The 20,976-nt window shown below is 36.8% G+C and overlaps 1 protein-coding gene across 1 annotated transcript in view; it reads left to right on the forward strand.

Moving 5' to 3' along the window:
• The first annotated feature begins 4,800 nt into the window (after positions 1-4,800).
• SECISBP2L (SECIS binding protein 2 like) overlaps positions 4,801-20,976 on the forward strand; it is a 49,674-nt gene continuing 33,498 nt past the window's right edge. The window contains exons 1-4 of the mRNA XM_052646204.1: positions 4,801-4,933; positions 12,229-12,407; positions 15,082-15,406; positions 17,024-17,159. Coding sequence (XP_052502164.1) covers positions 4,910-4,933; positions 12,229-12,407; positions 15,082-15,406; positions 17,024-17,159 — 664 coding nt within the window. The 5' untranslated portion in view covers positions 4,801-4,909. The remainder of the gene's footprint in view (positions 4,934-12,228; positions 12,408-15,081; positions 15,407-17,023; positions 17,160-20,976) is intronic.

The following is a 20,976-nucleotide window of genomic DNA, read 5'->3' on the forward strand; positions in this document are numbered from 1 at the left end:
TTCCAGTCCTGTGGCCACTGCTGAGTTTTCCAAATTTGCTGGCATATTAGCTGTCCCAATTCATATTCCCATCAACAGTTTACCAGATTCCCTTTTCTCCTCATCCTCACCAACATTTGTTATTTGAAGACTTTTTAATGAGAGCCATTCTGACAAGTGTGAAGTGATATCTCCTTTTGTTTTTGATTTACATTTCTCTAATAATTTGGAAGGACTGATGCTGAAGCTGAAACTCCAATACTTTGGCCATCTCATGTGAAGAGTCGATTCATTGGAAAAGACCCTGATGCTGGGAGGGATTGAGGGCAGCAGGAGAAGGGGACAACAGAGGATGAGATGGATGGATGGCATCACCGACTGGATGGACATGAGTTTGGGTAAACTCCAGGAGTTGGTGATGGACAGGGAGGCCTGGTGTGCTGCGATTCATGGGGTCGAAAAGTGTCGGACACAACTGAGCGACTGAACTGAACTGAACTGAATAATTAGTGATGCTGAACATCTTTTCATGTGCATATAAGCCATGTTTATGCCTTGTTTGGAAAAAAAAAGTCTATTCAGATTCATCTTGCACATTTTTAAAATTAGTTTTTTAAAATATATATATATATAGTTATATGAGCTGTTTGGGCTTTCTCGATGGCTCAGCAATAAAGAATCTGCCTGCAATACAGGAGACACAGGAGAGTCAGGTTCTATCCCTGAGTTGGGAAGATCCCCTGGAGGAGGGCATGGCAACCCACTCCAGTACTGTTGCAGGGAAAATCCTATGGACAGAAGAGCCTGGTGGCCTATGGTCCATGGGGCTGCAAAGAGCCGGACATGACTTAAGCAACCAAGCACCCCATAGCACAGCACATGAGCTGTTTATATACACTGGATATTAATCCCTTTTGGATATCTTCTCATTTCTTTGTATCATTTTCCAATTCTTTCATTAATGTTTTACAGCTTTCAGAGTATAGGTCTTTCACATTCTTGGTTAAGTTTATTCCTAGGTACTTCTTTCTTTTTGATGTGATTGTAAATGGGATTATTTCCTTAATTTCTCTTTTTTGATAGAGACTTCAGGATTTTCTATATCTAACATCAGGTCATATGTAAGTAGTAAGAGTTTTTCTTTTCTTCCAATTTTCTTCTCTTCCTTTTATTTCTTCCTTTCTGGTTGCTGTGGCTAGGAAAAGTAGAGAAGTTTTGTTTTGTTTTTCCTAAGTGAAGTCGCTCAGTCATGTCCGACTCTTTGCGACCCCATGGACTGTACCAGGCTCCTCAGTCCATGGAATTTTCCAGGCAAGAGTACTGGAGTGGGTTGCCATTTCGTAAACTGCTTTTAAAACAATATTTATTTGGCTGTGTCAGGTCTTATTTGTGGCACATGGAACTCAGTAGTTATGGTGCAGTGGGCTTAGTTGTTCTGCAGCATGTGGGATCCTAGGTCCCCAGCCAGGGATCAAACCCACATTCCCTGCATTGCAAGGCAGATTCTTAACCATTGGACTACCAGAGAATTCCTGAGAAGTTTTAAAAGTTTAAAAGAATGTTATAGAATGGTAACATTCTATATTTTGATGATATTTGGGTTACATAGGTACATGTATTTGTTAAAACTAGAGTTCAATATTTATTTAACTGTTTATCTTTTGATGTAAAATTTACACATAATGACATGCACAAGTCTAAAGTGTTTGCTGAGTTTTGAAAAGTGCGTTATCATCACAACTCTGCTTTCCTCCACTATTAGAAGATAATCTTGCCTCCCATTTCACTGATAAAACAGAAGCCATCTGACAAGCATTCTCTCAACTTAGAATTTCTTCTCCTAGTTTTTTATCCTATCCTTTCTAATCTTCTCAGAAGCCTTGCTTTGTTGGATTATTCCTCTTCTCCAGAACTCTCATTTCAAGGAGCGAGCTTGTTTAGGAACTAATGCTGGATTCTCTCTACTATTTGAGTCCTCACACATGCCATTCCTTTTCCTTGGAACAATTTCCCTATTTCCTCCCCCTTACTTATCATAAACCCTACTTACCCTTCAGGTGTTTCCTTAGATTCTATTTACTTAGATATAACTTCCATGACTTTCCATCCCATACTATGGCAGAAACTATTGAGGTTCCTGTTTCATGACACTCAGCTCACCTTTATTTGTTTTATGTTATGTCTTGCCCACAAGACAAACATGGCCTCTGTCCTCAGTGTCTTATTAACTACTAACCTCCAGTACTTAGCCTACCACCTATCATGTTAAATATTTCTTGCTGAATGAAAGACTTAATTAAAATTCAATCATCTGTAAAATGTAATGTTTTAAAATGTCTTCTCTTCCTTCATAGATATAAATTTTTATTCTAATAGCTATTAGAATAATAGCTTTCCTAGGATTGTGTTAAATTAGAAGGGCATTGTGACATTTTTGTTCTTATAATTTTTCATAAATCTGTTCTAAAATTTAAGTGACTGTCTTGTACATGAAAGATCCTCTGCAAGAACTATTTCATAGTCATAAAAATTCTATAAAGTGGAAAGATTCTTCAAGATCCTATATCTCAATTTCCTTAGGTCATTCTTTAAAGGAAGAAAACCAAAGTACTATGGTACTTTTATGACTGTACTGTTACTGAATTTTTACTCTGATAGGGGTATCTTATGGCTAAAGACACCATGGGGGAAATTCTAAAAATTCAGAGTTCTTTTCACCTTTCAAGTGTGAAGCAAGATGATCATCTGTTAGTTTACATAACTACATATTATAAATAGTTTAGTTTTTCTGAGCAAACCTAAATTCATTCCGCATTCACTGATAGACACTAGAGACTTAACATTACATGAATCACTCATGTATGTAACCATCATATATATATATGAGCCTAAGCACATAAACACAGACACACACATACATGTACACACATGCACACAAAAAATTTGAGGAAGTAGAGCTACTAAAACTATATAAATGAGAGATCTTTACATACAAATGTGTTTCTCCCTAAAAATAATTTCTGCTGCCAGCCTTGATGTAAGTCTTATTAACTTTACATAACTCCTTTGACCAGGTCAAAATATAGGACCAACTTAAGTACAGTTGGGGGCTCCACAGACCACCTCTTCTTGAAGTCCTATTCATATAAAACTAGACTATTGAGCCAGACTAACTGAAAAGGCAATGCAAGTTTTTACTGAAGCATAAGAAAGCAAGCTTCTCAAACTTCTTCTCCAGCTGTGTTTCTCCACACTAGCCCTTCAAAACCAGAGCCACCTCTACTCTCTTCGTTCACTTCATTTAGCTTTTATGCTTTGATGCTGTTGAACTGTGGTGCTGGAGAAGACTTTTTAGAGCATCTTGGACAGCAAGGAGATCAAACCAGTCAATGTTTAAAGAAATCAACCCTGAATATTCACTGGAAAGACTGATGCTGAAGCTGAAGCCCCAATACTTTGGCCAGCCTGATGCCAAGAACTGACTCATTGGAAAATACCCTGATGCTGGGAAACCTTGAGGGCAGGAGAAGGGGGTGACAGAGGATGAGATGATTGGGTGGCATCCCCCGACTCAATAGACATGAGTTTGAGAAGACTCTGGGAGATAGTGAAGGACAGGGAAGCCTGGCATGCTGCAGTCCATAGGGTGGCAAAGAGTTGGGCATGCCTTAGCAACTGAACAACAAGCTTATATAGCTTTTAATTTTTCTTCCTTACCCTGGAACTGACCAGCAAACAAGAACTCTTAGGGTATGTGTTGGAGGATGTGTTTGAGGAGATATCCAGAGGCAATCCACAATGATTACCAAGTGTCCAATTTCGTGGCAGTCTCTTTCCTCAAGGAACTAAGGAACCGAAGATAAGAGGAACAATCAACAAGCACGGTGGAAAGGCAACATACCAGAATATGTTACCTGTTGAGTGGTGGGAAACATTAGGGGTTCTGAGATAGGGCAGAGAAGCCTAAAGGTGAGCCTAGGGTTCAACTTGGTCCTTGACAATGAATTACCTAACCACTATTTGTGGAGCTTCCTGTCTCATTTCTCAGTAGTAGCCACGCTGTGGTATTCTCCTTCATAGTTAAGGCTTCCTTTAGCCAGATGACATAAGAAAGAATAACGTATGTACAGGCAGCTAAAAGCTCTTCCGATATACCAGAGGTAGTCTGGGATGAGAAAGTGGTCTCTGGGCTTCCACGGTGGCGCAGTGGCAAAGAATCCACTTGCCAAGCAAGAGACGCAAGAGACACCGGTTCCAACCCTGGTTTGGGAAGGAAGATCTCCTGAAGTAGGAAATGACAAACAGCTCCAGTATTCTTGCCTAAAAAATTCCACAGACAGAGGAGCCTGGCGGGCTACAGTCCATGATAGGGTTGCAGAGTCCCACAGGACTGAGACTGACAGACTCCAGTGGCCTCCGAGGTCGCTCAAGTCTAAAACGCGCGTGTCCAAGTGGCTCCACACTCCTTAGTTTAGCAGTCCAGAGGGGCAGTTAAGTCCCACGCAAAGCGCAGAGCGGCTCAGAGAACATGCTGCTCGGAATGTCCAGCTGGCCTCAGCCTCCAGAACGGCCAGCTTGCCTTGGGTTTCCGCCAGCTCAGGCCGCCTGCGATCACTCCGCCCACTGCCCCTGTGGACCTCCGCCCCCTTCTTTCCCTTCCGCGCTCCGCCATTTCCGAATACGCCTCTAGCTCATTTAGGCCCTGTTCGGCTTCCGTCCCAGATGATCCCTCCCCGAGGCTGCCGCTGCCTCCTCCTCGGAGCTCGGGCCGCCTCCTCGGCCAGTGGCGTAGCCGGACTCTGCGTCGCGGCCAGCTAGATAGGGGCGGAGGTCCGGAGCCCGGTCTCGACCCGAGCGGGGGGCCATGGAGAAAGCGGCCCGAGGCGCTCTCCACACCGACTAACGCGGGCCCGTTGCGGCTGCAGGCGCCATGGACCGAGCCCCCGCAGACCAGGTACGCGAGCTTGAGCCAGGCCGGTCGGGCCGGGAGCTGGGGGTCGCGGCTTTCTCCCGGGCGGGCCCTGGTCTCCGAGCGTGGGCCCGGACGGCCGGAGCCCTCGGGTTCCTGCTGGCGCAGACCTCCTTTCCCCGGGATCCTGGCGGCGCCCGTCTCCTGCATTGTTTCAGATGCTGTCTCGAGCTTGGGGGCTTTTGCAGCCCCGATTACCCCGGGCTGGGGATTTGCTTTTGGCCCCCCTGACTTGTTTGGTGAAAGGAGCCAGAAGATTCCTAAGTTGTCCGTTCTTTCCCGAGACAGGGTTTATAACTTCACCAAATTCTAACCCCCCTCCCCCTTCCCTTCAGTTCTGGAATGTGTTTTCAAGGTGGAAAGGCTTCTCACTTAGAAAAACTGTCAGGGATTGTGATAACTACAGATGAAGGAAGGGTTATGGGCTTTTTAAGATCTACGTTCCCTTGAGCGAAGCATTGTTTTTGCATTGGTTTTATGGAGGTATTCCTTTTTAGATATGAAATACTGCGATTTCCCTTTGCCCTTCTAGCCAGTTATTTTGCAAAAAAAAAAAAAAAAAGTGTTTTTAAAACATCGATTTTGTATTTTAAAGGTGTAGGACCCTAAGGACGAGTTCATTTCCGAGCCCGTTTTCGTATTCACGAAGTCCCATGTGTTTCAGTTGCATCAAATTATTGATTATCCAAGCTAGTAGGTGCTGGGAGGCTGGGGTGGTGACATTGTTTTAAAAAAAGGAAAAAAATCTAAAATAATAGTTTTCTTCCCTCCAAAAAGTTTCAGTATTTTCCATTCTGAGATCTGTATGAAGGGATTTAATTTGATGAAATCGAAGTTTACTCACTGTCCATTCCCCCTGTTCAGTTGAAGGCCTTGCCCAGTAATGAACTCGGCAAATAGATGAAGGAAAAAGAGAGATTAGAGGTTAGCCTGATTACTTTACAAATGGATAATTAACACCTGAATCATGAGACAAGATTTCCCAAATTCTTTCATTTGTATATATGCAGCTGGTGTATTTATGTGTATATATGTAGCTAGTCAGAGGGAGTTCAGATTTTGAAATTGGTCTCTTTCAGCAGACAGCAGCTTCCTGGTTGTGGATATTTGTTGTTTTTTTTTTTTTCTGTTTTTTTTTTTTCTGTTTTTTTCTCCTTTGTATAAAAATCTTTATTTAAAAAAAGCTTGTGTGAATATGACTGAAAACACAAGCGAGTTTTATGAAACATTATGTGTATTTACCAAAGCAAAACTGATGGGGGTCCCTTGACAATGCAGGCTTTCCTGTGACCCAAGGTATTTTATATGCCCCCCTATATCCAGTTTAATGAAAAATAATTTTTCAATGTGCCTATCAAAAAACGCCTGAAATTTCAAAGCCTGAGAAGTGAATAAGGAATTTTCTTGAATGATTTTCCAGTACGGGTGTCACTAATGAAAGGGTTAAGCATTTTGTTCATGCACTAGGCTGACAGAACTGTAACTAGTAATGCTGTCAGGTATATACTTATGGTTCCATGTATATGCTTCCGTGTATATACTTATGGTTCCTTTCATCCTAGAGGAAATGTAATTAACTATTTAGATGGTAACTTTTAGCATAGATATTTGTGTGTAATTATCTTGACAGCAAGTGCTATGAGCAAATTCTTTAGAGAGCCTCTTTGTCTTTCATCCCGTTTCTTTCCAGAGTCCACAACCTATTAAAATTTTGTAGAAATTTAAGCTTCAGAAGAAAACATAAATGTAGGTTTTCTGCTGAAGAATTTTTCTTTTTTTTTTCCTCTCCAGTACCTCCTACCTCTTCCCTTAGCCTAATCCTAGGGGATTATGAGAGAATAATTTGAATCAATTTCTCTTTCCCCCACACATATACTCTCAGGAAGCTGAGATCCCTAGAAGTGATGCTACTTTGCCTAGTTCATGTTGTAGGCAGTTAATTCCATGGATGACCTGGAAGGAGTCTCCTTCATTTTAAATTAGCACTTTTCTGATGGCAAAACTCCATTATTTTCATTATATTCTTATATTCATCATTGAAAAAAGGCCCAGAACTATTAACGTAATGATAGATTAGGGGCTGGAATTGAGATCTGTCCACTGTGTGGAGTTCTTGATTGCTTTCACTATACCTCTGAGTAATGTAATGGCTTTTCCAAGTTATTTGGAATGTACTTTTATGTTTTTACTAAATGACTTTAATAAGTAAAAGCCATTAAAAACAGATGCCACATGTGCTGAATTTCCATTTTTCTCTCAAAACATTTATTTTAAACCAGTGTTGGTTTATATTCAGAATTTCTGGGAATGTCTGTAGCGTTAAAACTTATAATATTATACTGGTTGACTATTCATAGAAGTTTGATTTTTAAAGACTAGTACTAATAAAGACTTTCTGCATTTTGTCTTAAATCCTTGGAGTATTGCACAAGTGTAACTTAAAAAATATCTAAGCATGTTTTGCTTGAAGACATTCATGTTGTAGTTCTTGGAATTACTTCTTGTTTATATATATATACACACACATATAAATATATACATATACATATATATACACATATATATATATACACACATATAAATATATACATATACATATATATATAAAATCTTTGTATAAAAGGACTGGGAATACATGCTAGCTAGTAATCTTAATTGTAGTAATGACTATTTGAAAAAAATGTTATAACCATTAGAGAATCTCAGGAGTAACCTCTTTTTAGCAAGACTGTTTTAAATCAAAATGAGTAGCTTATTTTAATTGCCAGAGGTAGTTCTGAGAAATGATGCTGCTTAGTATAGTGCATTTTTTTTAAAAAATCTGTTTTGTTTATTTAGTTGTACCGGATCTTAGGTGTTTTTTTTTCCCTCTGTCCTTAAAGGGGGAAAAAAAACCTGATATAAAGGGATGTGAAGACTAAATAATGGAGTTTGTTTATAAAGTTTTTGTATTTCTATTTTTAGGACATTTAGGACAGTGTTTTGGGATTTTTTTTTTTTTTTTAATAAACTTTAGAAGTGACAACACTTGAGGTTGACAGTCTCTTTTGTATTATCAAATAATTTAAACTCTGGCTTAGTTTTTAGTACATTGATGTTAGATAAGTTCTTCTAAAGTAATTTGCAAAATTATTGATCACTAATGCCTTTAATTCTTAGAAAACCAGATGTGTGATAAGTGTACATGGTTTCATGCAAAGAGCTGTTTACCAATAAAGGTATAATATTATCTGAGTTATAATTTTTTCTTTAAATAATTATAAATGTCAAACAGAGTCAGCACTGCAAACTAAATGTATTCTAAAGAAGTTACTCTAAAATGTTTATTATTCAGTAATACTTAGAGTTAGCTTTTATAAATCTAAGTAAGCTATTGCCTTAACATTTTAAAAATGCTTTTGTGATCAAAAAGAAAGTAAATAATGCTGATTTAGTGAAAATATCATTTGGAAATTAAAAAGACATTTTTCCCCCTAAGCTTTTAAGTCAAAGGGGAATTTAAAAGTGCAATTAAAATTTTTTTTAAACATAATAAAATACTGCATATTAAAATGTATGGGATGTGGCTGAAGCTATACTCTGAGGCAAAGGCATAGTCATAAATGTTTTCGCTGTTCAGCATTTTAAAAGGAAGTTAGAAGTTAAGCATCCAAGGAAAGAAGTGGGGGTGGGGGGAGAACTCCTCAAAGAAAGAGAGAAAATAAATAGATATTCCAAACACTAGTATTAAATATAGAAAGTTAGGTTTTAAAAAAGTACTATCAGAGTTTAACAAGATTAAATGTGGTCCATTTTAAGAAAAGAGGGAAAATGTATGAATAGGAAAGCAAGTAGGCTGAGTCTAAGTTAAATGCTTTGATTTTTCTCTTCAGTATTTTCTAAAGTCTTGCAAAACTTGATATGTATAACTACTGATTTATTTTGGCAAGTGGCTTACTTTCAGTAAAAGACGTTCCAACCAGAAAACAATAAAGCCAGCAGGTATCTCTTAAGCACTTTTTCCTTCAGAAGACATTTATTTTATCTTTGGTCATGATATATAAAACATCTTAGTGTTTGATATATCCTACTTACCTTAATATAGCAAGAACGTGGAGGGTTTCCATAGTCTTATTTTTTCTGTAGGTGTGTAGTACGTACTGACATTTCACTGTGGGAGCATGCTTTATTATGTTCTACTTCAGTTTTGATTTTAAGTGGGTGTCATTTTTCTATTGCTTCATCTGGGGAAATTATTTGTACTCTTCTGAAAGTTCTATCTCAGAGGAATTTAGTATGCATTTTCTGTTGATGGTGTGCTTCAGACTAGCGTGGTGCTATCTTCAGTACACGAGCTCAGTGTGTATTTGTTAAATTATACAGGCTCTCAGTGATCTGAATGCATTTGTTTAATAAACTTTTTAAATAAGGTTTCTATAGTTTCTTGTTCAAATACAGGTTTCTGGGATTATGATTTTTCATTAACTTGGAAAATTCTGAAGTAATTTCTGAAAGATAAAGGTAATTTTACAGTACAGTTCCTTTTTTTTTTTTTTAAGCAAATAGAACAGGAGTAGATTTTGTTCTGTTTAGACTTCTTCCATATTTTTATTTTCTTTAAGGAGACAAAAATTTGCTATAAAATTTCTGATTTCTTAACGATCATGGCATAAGTAAACTAAACAGAAATACAAACTGAGAAGTATCACTGGATGAAGTAACTAGTTAATTTTTTCATAACATTTTGTTGTCTACTATGTAAGACATTTTTTCCTTTAATTTCTATATTAATATAATTGAAATAACTGCCAAAATCTGTTGCTTGCTTAACATATTATCTGTGTGACCTTTATTATGTGAAATTTTAAAAAATAGTTTGCCATATGAACATTACTTTTCAGGCCTGAGGACAACTGAGGCTGCATTTTGATGTATGATGCTGAAGGCCCCAAAGTCATGACAAACGATGTTTAAAACCATAGGGAGTTGTAACTATAGGAGAAAGTTTGCCAGTCTGTTCCTACTAGTGACATCTTCTGTTTGTGCAGCTGTTAACTACAGCAGCTTCTCTTTTTTGGTAAAAACAAAGGATCATTTCAGTGTTAGTGAGTTTTATTGTTGAATGCCAATATCTAGAATTGCGCTTAGAATAGAAGCCAATACAGACTTTAATTTTGGGGGACATATACTGTGTATATGTGCAGATATTAGTTATGAATTAATGCATGACACATTTTGAATAGTGGTTACCTAAATTCACAAATATATAAAGAACAGATAAGACTAGGCATAAAAAACTTGTTGCAGCTTTTTTTTGTATTGGGCTAGTCTGTGTGGCTTGTGGGGTGTTTGTTTCCTCACCGAGGATTGAACCCTTGCCTGCTGCAGCGGAAGTGGGGTCCTAAACACTGCACTGCCGGGAAAGAGCAAGGATATGAATTTGTTGTTACCAAAGTAATTTATGAGTTGGTATTATTTGGGGGTATCAGGAAAAGTTATTTTTAAATTGCCTTATTTCTTTATATTAGTATTCTTAGTTTTTTTTTTTTTTTCATATGGGACCGAGAATTTAATATAACCATGTACCTTGAATTAGAAAAAAAAAAAACCCAAATGTCTTCTAGCCCAGATTTATAAAGCTGTTCAGGATTCTCATATGTTCAAAGGTTGATATTTTATACCTCAATAAGTTTTGAGTCCTAATAACTATCATAGTGAAAATCACTGACCTATACTACTAACATTTGTTTTTGCCTCCCATGTTGGAATTCAAGAAATCAAGTCACACATTATTTATGAGTACAATTATCTTATCTACTTCAGGTTTGGTCAGGAGTACAAAAGTAAACATCAAAGTTACATCAGGTGGGGAGGAAGGATATTGAATTAATACTGCTGTATAGTTCAGATTTCTTCCCCTAGACATGTGTTTTGGAATGTTCACAGTGAACTCTTTTTGAACAGTTTCGAAAAAGGCTGTATATTCAGCACATATATTTAGCATGTCAAGTCTTTTCTTTAGATTTTTTTGGATTTTCTACTGATTACTTTTGTTAGAAACATGCATGAAGTTTACTCAGAGAAATATGCCTTGATGGGAGCTTCTAATAAATGCCATCCCAGTGGGGAAAAAAGTTCTGGTTAGGTCTGTTGCTTTCATGTAGTTGATTTGAGTTGTTGAAATGTTGGATTGCATTCCACTCACTGGTTTCGCAAAGTGTTTATCTTTTAATACTGTTTGTGGGTTCCCCCCCTCCAGTCACCTTGAGATGTTTGTGGCTTTTTAACATTCTTCTTTTACAGAATGTGCCTATAGATTATTTTATACTAAAATTTTAAAAATTTTAGTTAAATATAGCAAAAGCAGAAAGAAAAATGCACAAAACCAGTGTACAGCTAAATGTTATTGGATGAAGACCTTGTGTCACCCATGTTAGGATATAGGATTTTGTTGGGTGCCTCAGAAGCTCTCCCAGGTGCCTCTTCCCAATCACAGCTTCCTCTTTCCTGAGAGTAATTCCTATCCTGGCGTTCATGGCTCTTTACTTTTCTTTATAGTCTGTCCCCAATTTGTGCATCCTTAGTATTGTAGTTTACTATGTCTGCTAAACCTCTATTTATAAGACGAGATTTATAAGAAAAGATAAAAACAAACTAAAAAGCACGAATTCTGGATTACCGTATTTCCTCGGTTTGTTTGCTGAAAAGCTGAAGTGCTCACTTTTTTCTCAATTTAACTGTGAAGCAAAAGTTTTTCTCCCTTGTGCTGTTGTTTTTTTCATTTATTGTAGACGTTATCCTTCCTTTTAATTTAACCATACTAATCTAATTTCCTGCAGTGGACAGAAATAAACTTTTTTAGGCTATTCAAACAAATATAGAGTAGTTATCCTTCAGAACTCTGTTCAGTGATTTTTTTTCCACTAACAAAATTAACTTAAAACACAATGTTTTGTCTGAAGAGCGAGTTTGTGTTTTATTTTGTTTTGTTTTTTACTACCGGCTTTATTTTTGGACTCCGAGGTATGACTTCCTTGTACTGTTGATTGTTTTAACAGCTTTGGTTATGTAAGAAATGACTTCATTGAAATGTAGTAACCTTTGATAAATTTTTTCATCCAATTGATGGCTTTGTCTCAATAACATAATCAGATTAAATTTTTTAAATTTGACCTTGCTCTTCTTTTGAATGTTTTGTGAATACTGAGAAGACTGTCTCTTTTATTGTTTTATTGTTGTGAATTTGTATTATTTAAGTTTTTGCTTGTTTGTTAGTAATGTGTTTCACTTTCTCTTTGAAGAATGTCAAGCTGTCAGCTGAGGTAGAACCATTTATTCCCCAGAAGAAGAATCCTGATACATTTATGATCCCTATGGCACTCCCAAATGATAATGGAAATGTTTCTGGTGTAGAACCAACTCCAATTCCCAGCTACCTGATTACCTGTTATCCATTCGTGCAAGAAAACCAGTCCAATAGGTAATTTGTTTATTATTATTTTCTTTTGGTGGGGGAGGAAGTAAGGGGTAGGGAAGTATAGAAGTTTGTTTGCAAAGCACACGTCTTAATTTTTTTCTTTTTGTAACTTTTAAGTATTAACTATTTCTCTACTTTCTCAGAGGAGTAAGTGAAACCAAATGATGTAGAAATTTAAAAATTGTTGGCATGGATTATTATTATTTTCTCATTCTTTCGAAGAGAAAATGGAATTCTTTGTATCTCCTATAATCAGTTATTGAAATTTTTTTGAAATAAACTGACTCAACGGGAGGAAGGGATTATTCAGAAAGAGGTGTACAGAAACCCTTTTTTTGAGGATAGGTATATAATCCTACGGAGAAGGCAGTGGCATCCCACTCCAGTATTCTTGCCTGGAAGATCCCATAGATGGAGGAGCCTGGTAGGCTGCAGTCCATGGGGTTGCGAAGAGTTGGACACAGCTGAGTGACTTCACTTTCCCTTTTCATTTTCATGCATTGGAGAGGGAGATGGCAACCCACTCCAGTGTTCTTGCCTGGAGAATCCCAGGGACGGGGGAGCCTGGTGGACTGCCGTCTCTGGGGTCGCACAGAGTCGGACACGACTGAGGCGACTTAGCAGCAGCAGCATATAATCCTAATTGCCAAGACGGTCTGTTCTAAGAATAATATATCAAGGGATGGCCCTTAACTTTGAAGCTTTTGTGGCCGTTTAGCTTATTATATCTCTAGACTCTGATTGTAGTTTAAATTTAGTTTCTGTGCTATAGTCACAGAGGGATTTAGCAAAATGCTTACAGCTCGGATACTGTGTGACCTAGTGGTTAGGGTGTGTCTTGTGATAGTCATGATAGCCTTTCTAACCCTGCTTAGACTGAATGATTAGCACTTCATTGGTGTAGTTCATTTTATTGCTGTATGAAAGTACTTTCAGCATGTTTCATATTATATCACACATCAAAATTGTACTTCTCTAGCACTGTAGGATAAATGGATGAGGTAGCTGGACTCTAGCCTTTGCCCAACCACCCCTGAGGGCTAAGGCAAGTCAATATTTCTACACATGTTTAACCATTGTGTCACACTAGTGTGTTCAGGCACATTCTTTGAGAAATTCTGGATATATGTCAGTAAATTACTCTCTCAGGTATTAAACATTCAAGTTAATACTCTAGAACTCTTTAATAGTTTGGGGCATTAGACACAGTAAAAGCTAAAGGATTCTGCTCAATTGAGTCAGGGTAGTATTACATTAAAAATCTTTGACCTATATTGGACTATGCTTGAAGTACTTTATAAACTAAAAATACTATTGCAGTATTTGACAACGTGGCCAAGTGTACAGTATAAGTTTTAACTTTTCTTATCTTACCAAATAATTTTTGAGAATTCATGAGTAGGCCAGCCATCAGATTATTGAAAATATTTTTAGAATTATGGCAGGGGACATTTTTCCTTTGTGCTTTGTCATGGAATAGTAAGGAAAAGCTCTGTAGTCCGGCTCCCTGTGACCTCTCAGTCATCAGCGGCAACTGTCTGCAAGGACTGATGAGATGGGAAGGACTGGTGCTTTATAGGAAGGCATCACACTAGAAGAACTCTAATGCTGGAGATGAGATGGCACTGAACAAGCTTGCCTTTTTCTTTTCTTCCTCTTGGACCTCTGGTGCTTGCTTCCATTGTCAAGAAGGGGAGCCAGGGAGAGAGCTGGACTTGGCCAAGTGGTTAAGGGAATATGGGAAAGGAGTAGGAGGCCCTAGGCCTGAACTAAAGAATGGAGGTGGAATAATCAAGTCACCTACTGTAAAGACCACCTTATACAGTGATCACCTTACCCTGCATTTTGCAGAAGGCTGTTACAGTTAGTTGCTGCCATTGAATGGGAACTTTGGACTGCCATTGCTGGCAGATTCAGCAGATAGGTGTTTAACTTTTAGGCAGAAATATTGTGAGGCTGAGGGAGAGAGCTTCAATAAGAATACTCTGTACATTTAAAATGTTGAAATCCAGTAAACCGTCAGGTTAAATTTCTTTTTGTGTGTGTGTGTGTACGCACTCAGTCGTGCCTGACTCTTTGTGATCCTTTGGACTGTAGCCCACCAGGCTCCTCTGTCCGTGAGACTTTCAGGCAAGACTACTGGAGTGGGTTGCCATTTCCTACTCCAGGAGATCTTCTTGACCCAGAGATCAAACCCACAGCTCTTGGATCTCCTACCTTGCAGGCAGATTCTTTACCACTGAGCCATCAGGGAAGCCCAAATTCCTTTATACTGTCAATTAAAATTGTTATTATACATACGTAAAAACTAATTATAGCAAGGAAATTGATAAAAAATGATCTCTTTTTCAGAATTATTAAGAGGCTATAGTTGGCGCTAGTGGTAAAGAACCTGCCTGCCAATGCAGGAGACTTCAGAGTTCCAGGTTTGATCCCTGAGTTGGGAAGATCCCCTGGAGGAGGGCATGGCAACCCACTCCAGTATTCTTGCCTGGAGAATCCCATGGACAGAGGAGCCTGACAGGCTGTGGTCCTTAGGGTCACAGAGAGTCAGATAAAACAGAAGCAACTTAGCACATTTTATACTGTTATTTTTTTATTAAAATAAGTTGAAAATTTGTATTATTTTCTGACACGCATGTCAATAGATTTGTTCTTTTCTGATTTGGTTTTACAGACAGTTCCCATTATATAACAATGATATACGATGGCAACAGCCTAATCCAAACCCTGCTGGACCATACCTTGCTTACCCCATTATATCTGCTCAGCCACCTGTTTCTACAGAGTATACATATTATCAGCTGATGCCAGCACCATGTGCACAAGTCATGGGTTTCTATCATCCTTTCCCTGCACCTTACTCCAACACTTTTCAGGCTGCAAATACTGTCAATACTATAACCACAGAATGCACTGAGCGTCCAAATCACCTTGGACAGGTCTTCCCATTGTCTGGCCATCGAAACAGAAATAGTAATAGAGGACCAGTGGTACCAAAAGTAAGTGACCAAATTTGATTGGCTTTTGTGTGTGATATTTCTGTTGTTAGTGTAAGTAATTGCTACTTGTATTGATTAGCCTTTACTACTGAGGTTTACTTTTTAAAAAACAATTAAGGATGTAGCATTTTTTAAATAACTTTTTCCATTACTTTTGTTCCTCATTCTTTAAATGGTGATATGATTTACAGTCACTTTCAAGTGAGAGAGTTTACATAAGCATAATGTACAAATATTTCCAAATTATTTTAATTTAGTGATAAAAATTGCATAGTGACACAGTTTTAGTAAGGGATTAGTTTGGCTCCTTTCCTAGCAGTGTTAAGTGGCAATGTACATCTAGATATTTGTCTTCAGAAATAAGCAGGAGATATTATGGAAAAGAATATTGTGATGCATTAAGTCTCTTCAGCTTCATTGTTTTCTATTATGTCAATTTTTAGTAGAAACAGCACTTTGTTCTTCAGAGAATGCTTTACTATATTATATGAACACAGGGTCTCCTAGGGCTAAAGAAAATTAAAGATAAGTGTGCGAAATGACTTTCTGTCAACACCAGCCTTTTGACTATGTTAAAAAAAAAAAAGACACAAAGGCCTTGAAATCGCAGGAGAATTAAGGTTAATTCTAGGTGTCTGTTTCTTAACTAAAAGATTACTTTTCTATTGAAGCCATAGTGTCAAAGCAAATAAGAAAAACCAGATTTCTTCTTAGCACTTTTGAGCTAATGGAAAGCAGTGTGATTAGATGCCTTTATGTCTGTTATTGTCAAGGAGTTCATGCTGTCCTAGATTGCATTAGCCCAGCCTCTTCGGTGAAAAGTCTATGCTGTCTTCTGGCATACTTTCTTCAGGTTAAAATACAAACAAGCTGCAGAAGTTGCTTTGAAAGGCTTATTAGTTTTTGTCCATGGAAACTTTCTGGGTCAAGGGAAATCCTTTGGGGATATTTGAGAATGAAAAGAAATAAGTATTGGAAGTAGACAATAGTATATAACTTTCAAGTATTGAATAACATGATTTCTCAGAGTGCATTTCCAGCATTTTAAGAAGTTATCTAAGAAATTAAATTTGGAGTTCTTTTGTATAAATTGCTATTAAGTGATGGATACTCATATTTTAAAAAAATGAAGGAAAGGATCAGCTTTTTAAAATTTTCTTTTTAACTCTAAAGCAGAAATTTCTTTTGTACTTCATTGCTCTCATGAAACTAAAATTGAGCTTTTGGATAAGTTACCACCATTTTTACTGATACTGCCTTTTTAAATAAAAATTTAAAACCCTTATTTGATGTGATTATACTCTTATTATTTACTATTAAGAAAATTTAAAATGCAAATGACAATTAAAATGAATATATCATTAATTATAATAGTATTAGTGGTTATTTGAAAAGTAGTATATAAATGTGTATATAATACATTATATAGCCTACTATGATTGGCTGTAGATAATTTAATGAAATTCTAACACAGTAACCCTGTTTCCTCATGGATTGAGAGTCACTCATTTGTAGCCTACATTTAAGTATATTTTTAAAGGATGGATTGATATATTTTATAATGTTTATTAGTACATGGAATAAGATTTTAATTTTTTTTTTTTTTACTTCAATCAGCAACAACTTATACAACAGCACATAAAAAGCAAAAGACCACTGGTGAAAAATGTAGCTATTCAGAAAGAGACAAGTGCAGTAGGTCCCGATAATCGATCAAAAATTGTGCTACTGGTAGATGCTTCACAGCAAACTGGTAAGGCAAGATTTTTCTTATGTGCATACATCATAGATTTTAAAATATTTTTTATTTGATTGAAATTTATAGTTGATTTACAGTATTGTGTTAATGTCTGCTGTACAGCAGTCATTTCATTTATACATACATATACAGTACATTTTTTTTCATTATGGTTTATCATAGGATATTGACTATAGTGTTCTGTCCTCTACAGTAGGGCCTTGTTTATCCATTCTATATATAACAGTTTGCATCTGCTAATCCCAAACTCCCAATTCACCCCTCCCCCAGCAACCCCCCCCACACACTTCAGCAACCTCAAGTTTGTTCTCTAAGTCTGTATACATTGATTTTTATCTGTTGTTTTGCATTGACTTTGTAATTGTAGACTCTACCACTTTTTAGGATTTTGGACTTTCAGTCTTCTATTTATCCTGCTACTTTGTGAAATTCTTTAGGAAAGATAAAACAGTCCCATGTTCTTAAAGTTCTTTCAATTTGGGTGCTGGCTTACGTAGTTTTGAGCAGAATTTGAGGTTTCCTTATCTCCTTTTAGTAGTGAAGCAGTTCAGAAATCAGAGATGGAATTTTGAAGACATTGTAGAAATTTGAGGGACTCATTTTGGTAGAAGTTAGAATTGTACATATTTTATTTTTATTTTTCATATGTTTTTTAATAACTAGATTAAAATTACTTTTAAAACATTCTATAAATATCTTTATAGAAGAACTTAACAAGTTTCATGCACCTTATTGTAGCATAAGATCTGAACCAGACCTATTAGCAGTAACATGTATCCTCAAACAAGTAAGAATTTTGGGCTAGTTGTATATCATTTTGTTAAAACTTTTTAGAGGACTGTGTAAACATTAAAGTAAAAAGCTTTTTCCTGACAGTAGGTAAGAATTAATAAGTAGTTTAAAATTCTCACTGTTTTCCAGTTATATGTGAAATTTCATTTTGTAGCCCTGATATTTAGCTTAATAGCTATAGAGTAGATAGCTGTCTTCTCTCACTCATTGTCATTTAAAAATCCTTACTAATGATCCAGGACTAGATCTATTCAAAGGCATGTTTGCTTTTTACCCTTTACAGTTTTTACAAAAATGCTGTCTGTCTTGAAATGAATTAGATGGTACATACTTTCTTTCATTTGTACTCTACCTTTTATGTTGGACATCCGTTCAGTTATCCTTTGACAATTCCTTAGGTTCATTAGAAGTAAGAAAGAATCTGGGAATCAGTTAAAAAACAGCTTGCTGGTAGTACAATCATTGTATGGTTTGTAGGGCATAAAGTGATAAGATTAATGGACTGACAAATGCTTGGAATGGTTTATGATAAAGAGCCACAAGGTAGTATGTGACAAAGTTCTGTATGTTTTGGTTATTCCTAGACACAGTGACCCATTTCTACATGCTTTGAACTCTAGAACTACTTTAAAAATTTGTTCTAATGTCTTTGGTTTGCTCATTAAGTGACCACAAAGACAACCTTCTGAATCTCAAGAATTAGAAAGTAGTAAGATGAAGATATAATTTGAGTAGAAGATTATACCTTCTATCAGTATTCTTATTCTTCAGGTTGTTCTCAATTTATCAGGATGAATTGATGTCAGTTATAGGTAGAATGCAAATTATGGTTTAAGGAATTTGTAATACATTTTTACTCTTGAACACAAGCTTGTATTATTTAAAAGAGTTTAGTAAGATGGCTAGGTATAAGATAACACACAGAAGTTAATTATATTATGTTACCAACAATCAAAATTTTAAGAAAAGATATCATTTACAATAGCAACAAAAATAAAGTTTCTGGGATAAACCTGACAAAGTATAAGACATTTATACTGAAAACTAACTTTATTATAGGACATTTTAAAAAAACCTAAATCGCTTACTCATTCAGGATGATTTGATGTTGCAAATGGCATTTTTCCCTTTGGTAATCTACAAATTCAGTGCATTTCTGATCAAAATTCCAATGGGGATTTTTTGAGAACTTGACAAACTTATTTCTAAAATAAAAGAGCACTGATCTGAAAAGAGCCACGACTTCCCTGGAAAAGAATGTTTCCTCTTGGGAATTTCCTGGTGAGTCAGTGGCTAGAACTCTGCATCCGCTTTGGAGAGCGTGGGTTCAGTCCCTGGTTGGGGAATTAAGATCTCACATGCCATGTGATATGGCGAAAAAAATAAAATTTTTTTAAAAATTGTTTTTAATTAAAAGCATTATTAAAAGTATTAAAAGAAGAATTTTTTCTTCTAGATAGCAAGGCCTACTAAGCCATTTATTTTTTATAGGCTTATATAAAAATATATAAAATACAATATACAAAAATTGAACAGAACAGAGTCCCAGAAACAGACCCATGTACGTGAAAACATATACAAGGAAAATATCAGAGATAGCATTACAGACCCTTAACGTATACATCATGCAAATCTTATGTTTTTAATTAATTATTTAATTGATTGATTAATTTTTATATCATGCAAATCTGTTCCAGATGGATTAAGGACTTAAATGAGACAGCCACATGTAGAAGAAAATATAGGCAGATATCTTTATGTTTACATGGATAAAACTATTTATAAAATTAAGAATTTCTATTTATCAAGAGTGAATGAAGGGGCTTCCCTGGTGGTTCAGTGGTAAAGAATCTGCCTGCCAATGTAGGAAACTCAAGTTCAATCCCTTGTCCAGGAACATCCCACATGGCACAGAGCAACTAAGCCTGTGCCACAACTTTTGAGCCTGTGCCCTAGAGCCTAGAAATGCAACCACTGAGGCCACGAGCCACAGCTCCTGAAGCCTGCATGCCCTGGAGCCTGTGCCCTGCAACAAGACAAGTCGCTGCAGTGAAGTGTGAGCACTGCAGCTGCAGAGCAGCTCCCAGTAGCCACATCTAGAGAAAGCACACACGTGCAGCAGCAAAGACTTAGCACAGCCAAAAGGAAAAAAAAAAGTGAATGAAGGAACGTCACAAATCTTGGAAAGGAGTTTACCATGTATGTAAACTGACAAAGGATTAGTATGAAGACATATAAAGAATTCATAAGAATCAGTAAGAAAATGATCTCACCTAGCGCTCAGGGCCCCTGGAATGCAGTGCTGCCAGGGGGCTGAAACACTTTGGCAGAACTACAGGAATCTTTGTTTTGACCCAGTTGGCCTACTGAGGACAGTGTATCCAAATGGAATCTCCTCCCAGAAAGAAAAGGAACTGTTTGATTAAAGGTGTGTATACTGCAGCAGCACACAAAAAACCACTGAAAACTTCTCAATGCCCAGTAACAGGCAGCAAGTCAAAAGAGGTGCCCAGGACATCCACTCAGTGGACTAATGTGGAACCTTGATAGATTATAATTAACAAAGAACATATGTATACTTAAACAGCACAACTAAAAATTACATTGATTCTGTATAAAAGTTACATATAGAAAAACTGTGATTGTGAGAAAAGGGTTGTGGGGAAAAATTATGTAGTAAAGGAATTTTAGTGGTGTGCTGGGTTGGGAGGAGTTGGTAAGAGGTCTTGTTTTAAAATGTCTTGTAATTACAATTTGTGAAATGCAACAATGAGAAACAGGCAACTTAGTAGAAAAATAGAAATCAAACAATCCAAAAGTAAAACTAACAAGTATTTCACAGAGGGGAAAACATGCATGGCTGTTCCCAACCTCATTATTAAGCAGGAAAATGCAAACTAAAATCTGCAATGAGCCATCTTTTTATACCCAGCAATTGGGAGAAATTACAGCCTAGAGGACAGTGTCTAGTATTTGGTGAATATGTGCACCATGGGGTTATTTATATCCTGCTCTTAGA

The sequence above is a fragment of the Budorcas taxicolor genome, chromosome 10, assembly GCF_023091745.1.
Source record: "Budorcas taxicolor isolate Tak-1 chromosome 10, Takin1.1, whole genome shotgun sequence".
Classification (NCBI taxonomy): Eukaryota; Metazoa; Chordata; class Mammalia; order Artiodactyla; family Bovidae; genus Budorcas; species Budorcas taxicolor.